This window comes from Nicotiana sylvestris, chromosome 4 (genome assembly GCF_000393655.2).
Source record: "Nicotiana sylvestris chromosome 4, ASM39365v2, whole genome shotgun sequence".
Lineage (NCBI taxonomy): Eukaryota > Viridiplantae > Streptophyta > Magnoliopsida > Solanales > Solanaceae > Nicotiana > Nicotiana sylvestris.
In genome coordinates, this window is record NC_091060.1 from 75,235,128 (window position 1) to 75,239,358 (window position 4,231).

At 43.2% G+C, this 4,231-nt stretch overlaps 1 protein-coding gene across 1 annotated transcript; it reads left to right on the top strand.

Moving 5' to 3' along the window:
- Positions 1-1,997: 1,997 nt before the first annotated feature.
- Positions 1,998-3,023, top strand: LOC138889704 (uncharacterized). Its single transcript, XM_070173040.1, has 3 exons — positions 1,998-2,111; positions 2,214-2,800; positions 2,843-3,023. The coding sequence occupies exons 1-3, from the start codon at positions 1,998-2,000 to the stop codon at positions 3,021-3,023; spliced, it is 882 nt and encodes a 293-aa protein (XP_070029141.1).
- Positions 3,024-4,231: the final 1,208 nt, after the last annotated feature.

Below are 4,231 nucleotides of genomic sequence, written 5' to 3' on the forward strand. Positions count from 1 at the left end.
AATCACTAAGCCCATAAAGCTCAAGAAACATGGCACCACTTTTGGTCTAGGATACGAGTACACCTGGGAAGAATTCAACAACTGGTCGCCACCATGGCGCGGACCTTACTACCCAATGGAGAAACCGATACCACATTTGGAGCAAACCTTCCAATCGACCGATATTATTTATGGGTCAGATGAAGAAGAAGCACTAGCAGCGGTGAAGAACTTGTTCTTAGAAGATAATAACATGGACTGTTGTGTTGTTCTCGAGGAGGAGGGGGAGGAAGGCCCTTCCATACAGGCTGTAAGCAGAGGGGCACACCTCAATAACTGGACCATCCAGACAACCAGAGCCCGACGAGCCTCAGGGTAGCAAGGCTAAAACAAGCATCATTCACTGTTTTATTTACTAAATGATTTTCTTTTGCATTTTAATTCCCGCAATAAGATCTCCAATGTTCCAAAAACAGTTATGCAATTTATTAAAGCATTTTAACTTTTCTTATGATTCGATGCTCATTATTATTTTCCTCCTTACTTTACTTATACAGCATTATTGTTATTTATCTTGATGAACCAATGACTGTGACATTCGATGAGACAACGCAACAAACGGTCATAGATTTAGAGGAATATGACATACCATAAGAGATTGTTAAAGAAGTTGAGAATTTTGAAAACAGACCGAAGTCCAACCTGGACGAGACTAAGATTATCAACCTGGGAGATGCAGAAAATGTCAAAGAAACATGAATCAGCGTTCACTTATCCCCGTTAGAAAAGAAGGAATACACAGAATTTCTAAGAGAATATGAGGACATATTCACCTAGTCGTATGATGACATGACTGGTCTGAGTACATCTATTGTAGCTCACAAACTGCCAACCGATCCACATGTCCTCCGGTAAAGCAAAAGCTCAGAAAGTTCAAGCCTGATATGAGTCTGAAAATCAAGAAAGAAGTCACTAAGTAGGTCAAAGCTAAAGTTCTCAGGGTAGTAGAATACCCGACATGGTTAGCCAACATTGTATCGGTGCCAAAGAAGGATGGGAAGATTAGAGTTTGTGTCGACTACCGTGATCTCAACCGGGCCAGTCCAAAAGATGAATTCCCTTTGCCAAACATACACATCCTGATCGACAATTGCGCCAAGCATGAGTTGCAATCATTTGTAGATTGTTTCGCTGGTTATCATCAGATCTAGATGGATGAAGAAGATGCTAAGAAAATGGCTTTTATTACGCCGTGGGGAATGTATTGTTACAAGAGGATGCCGTTTGTTAAAGAATGCAGGGACCACCTACATGAGGGCCATGACCACCATTTTCCACGATATGATACACAAGGAGATTGAGGTATATGTAGATGATGTCATCATCAAGTCCAAGAAAGTCACCGATCACATGGAAGATTTGAGGAAGTTCTTCAATGGACTGCGAAGGTACAACCTAAAACCGAATCCCGCAAAGTGTGCATTTGAGGTTCTTGCTGGAAAATTACTTGGGTTTATTGTGAGTCACCGAGGAATAGAACTGGATCCATCAAAAGTCAAAGCTATTCAAGAACTACCACCGCCAAAGAACAAGAAGGATGTGATGAGTTTCTTGGAAAGACTTAATTACATCAGCCGGTTCATAGCACAGTCCACGGTTATCTGTGAGCCAATCTTTAAGATGTTGAAGAAGGACGCCGCCACAAAATGGACCGATGACTGCCAAAAGCCTTCGAAAGAATCAAGGAGTACTTGTCACGACCACGAGTCTTGGTCCCGCCTGAGCCAGGTAGACCCTTGTTACTCTACCTCGCAGTATTGGATAGAGATTTCGGTTGCATTCTGGGGTAGCATGATGAAACAGGGAGGAAGGAGCATGCCATTTATTACCTCAGTAAGAAGTTCACCCCGTACGAGGCCCGGTATTCTCTGTTAGAGCGCACCTGTTGTGCTTTGACTTGGGTAGCTTAGAAGCTGAGGCATTACGGTTGTGCCTATACTACATATCTCATATCAAGGATGGATCCTTTGAAGTACATCTTTCAGAAGCTCATGTCCACTGACAAGCTAGCCAAGTGGCAAATCCTGTTGAGCGAGTTCGACATTGTTTACGTAACTCAAAAAGCGATCAAGGTACAGGCATTGGCAGATCACCTTGCTGAAAATCCCGTGGATGGAGAATATGAACCCCTGAAAACATATTTTTCTGATGAAGAGGTATCGTTCATAGGATAGGACATTGCAGAATCCTACGATGGTTGGAGATTGTTTTTCGATGGAGCAGTAAATTTCAAAGGAGTTGGCATAGGATCAGTCCTAGTATCAGAAACTGATCAGCATTATCCGGTGTCTGCAAAACTCAAGTTCCCGTGCACCAACAACATGGTTGAATACGAAGCTTGCATCCTAGGGCTCATGATGGCCATTGACATGAACATTCAAGAGTTGTTAGTGATAGAAGATTCAGACCTACTCATACATCAGGTCCGAGAAGAATGGGTGACCAAGAACTCCAAGATACTCCCGTATCTGCATCATGTACAGGAATTAAGGAAGAGGTTCACGAAAACAGAGTTCCAACATGTTCCTAAAGTCCAGAATGAGCTCGTTGATGCATTGGCTACCTTGTTATCTATGATACATCATCCAGACAAAAACTTCGTTGATCCCATTCCAGTAAAGATCTACGATCAGCCAGCTTACTGTACCCACGTCGAAGAAGAAGCAGATGGAAAGCCTTGGTTTCATGATATCAAAGAACATTTGGCAAAAGGTGAATACCTAGAACTTGCAAATCCTACTCAGAAACGCACACTTCGGAGGTTGTCCAACAATTTCTTTCACAGCAGAGGAATCCTATACAGGAGGACTCCTGATTTGGGATTACTAAGGTGTGTCGACGCAAAAGAAGCATCCAAGCTACTAGAGGAAATCCACGCTGAGACCTGCGGTCCACATATGAACGGTTTTGTCTTAGCAAAGAAGATACTTCGAGCTGGTTACTTTGGGATGACTATGGAGACGAACTGCATACAGTATATCTGAAAGTGCCACCGCTGTCAGATACATGCAGACATGATAAAGGTACCTCCAAACGAGCTTAATATATCACCATGGTCGTTCGACGCCTGGGGAATGGATGTTATCGGACCAATTGAGCCTGCCGCTTCCAACGGGTACAGGTTTATCATAGTAGCAATTGATTTTTTCACCAAATGGGTCGAAGCAGCATCTTACAGAGCAGTAACTAAGAAAGTCGTGGCAGACTTTGTTCGCGACTGCATTGTTTGTCGATTCGGGGTTCCAGAGTTGATCATTACTGATAATGGCTCCAACCTCAATAGTGACTTAATGAAAGCTATGTGTGAAACATTCAACATTAAACACAAGAATTCCACAGCATATAGGCCGCAAATTAATGGAGCTGTAGAAGCCACCAACAAGAATATCAAGAAGATATTGAGGAAAATGGTAGAGAAGCATAAACAGTGGAACGAGAAGTTATCATTTGCTCTATTGGGGTATCGCACCACAGTCCGCACATCAACCAGGGTAACCCCCTCTATGTTGGTTTATGGTACAGAGGTTGTTATTCCCGCTGAGGTAGAAATTCCTTCCCTAAGGGTCATACAAGAAGTTGAGCTCGATGACGTAGAATGGATGAAAAGTCATTGTGAGCAACTAGCCCTTATCGATGGAAAGAGAATGAACACAGTTTTCCATGGTCAACTCTATCAGAACAGAATGTCCAGAGCCTTCAACAAAAGAGTCAAGCCGAGACAGTTCACACCAGGGCAGCTTGTGTTAAAGAAAATTTTCCCGCATCAAGATGAAGCCAAAAGGAAGTTCTCTCCCAACTGGCAGGGTCCATACATGGTCCACCGGATTCTGACAGGAGGAGCCCTCATACTTGCAGAAATGGACAGAGAAGTCTGGCCAAAGTCGATCAACTCAGATGCAGTCAAGCGTTACTATGTGTAATCTTATGCTTTCCTTATATGATGAAAATTGAACTATGCCTGACCTGATTCCCGTTTAAGAGGGGATACGTAGCTAGCCCTATGGGTTCGGTCACAATTCAATAAAATTTTCACTTCCCCCCGCAATTGGAAGCTGGGGAAGAATTTTGAGGAGCACCCTCAAAATTCCAAAGCAATTCCAGCCAATCATCGCAAGCAACAGCCAGAAACATCAACCCATTAAACTGTGGCAGAATTTTGACGAGGACCCTCAAAATTCCGTAGCAAGAGAGG

Coding starts and splice junctions, on each gene's coding strand:
- LOC138889704 (XM_070173040.1), top strand. CDS start 1,998: ATGGATCCTTTGAAGTACATCTTTCAGAAGCTCATGTCCACTGACAAG. Junction 2,112..2,213: donor TAACTCAAAAAGCGATCAAG/GTACAGGCATTG, acceptor TTCATAGGATAG/GACATTGCAGAATCCTACGA. Junction 2,801..2,842: donor CAGAAACGCACACTTCGGAG/GTTGTCCAACAA, acceptor AATCCTATACAG/GAGGACTCCTGATTTGGGAT.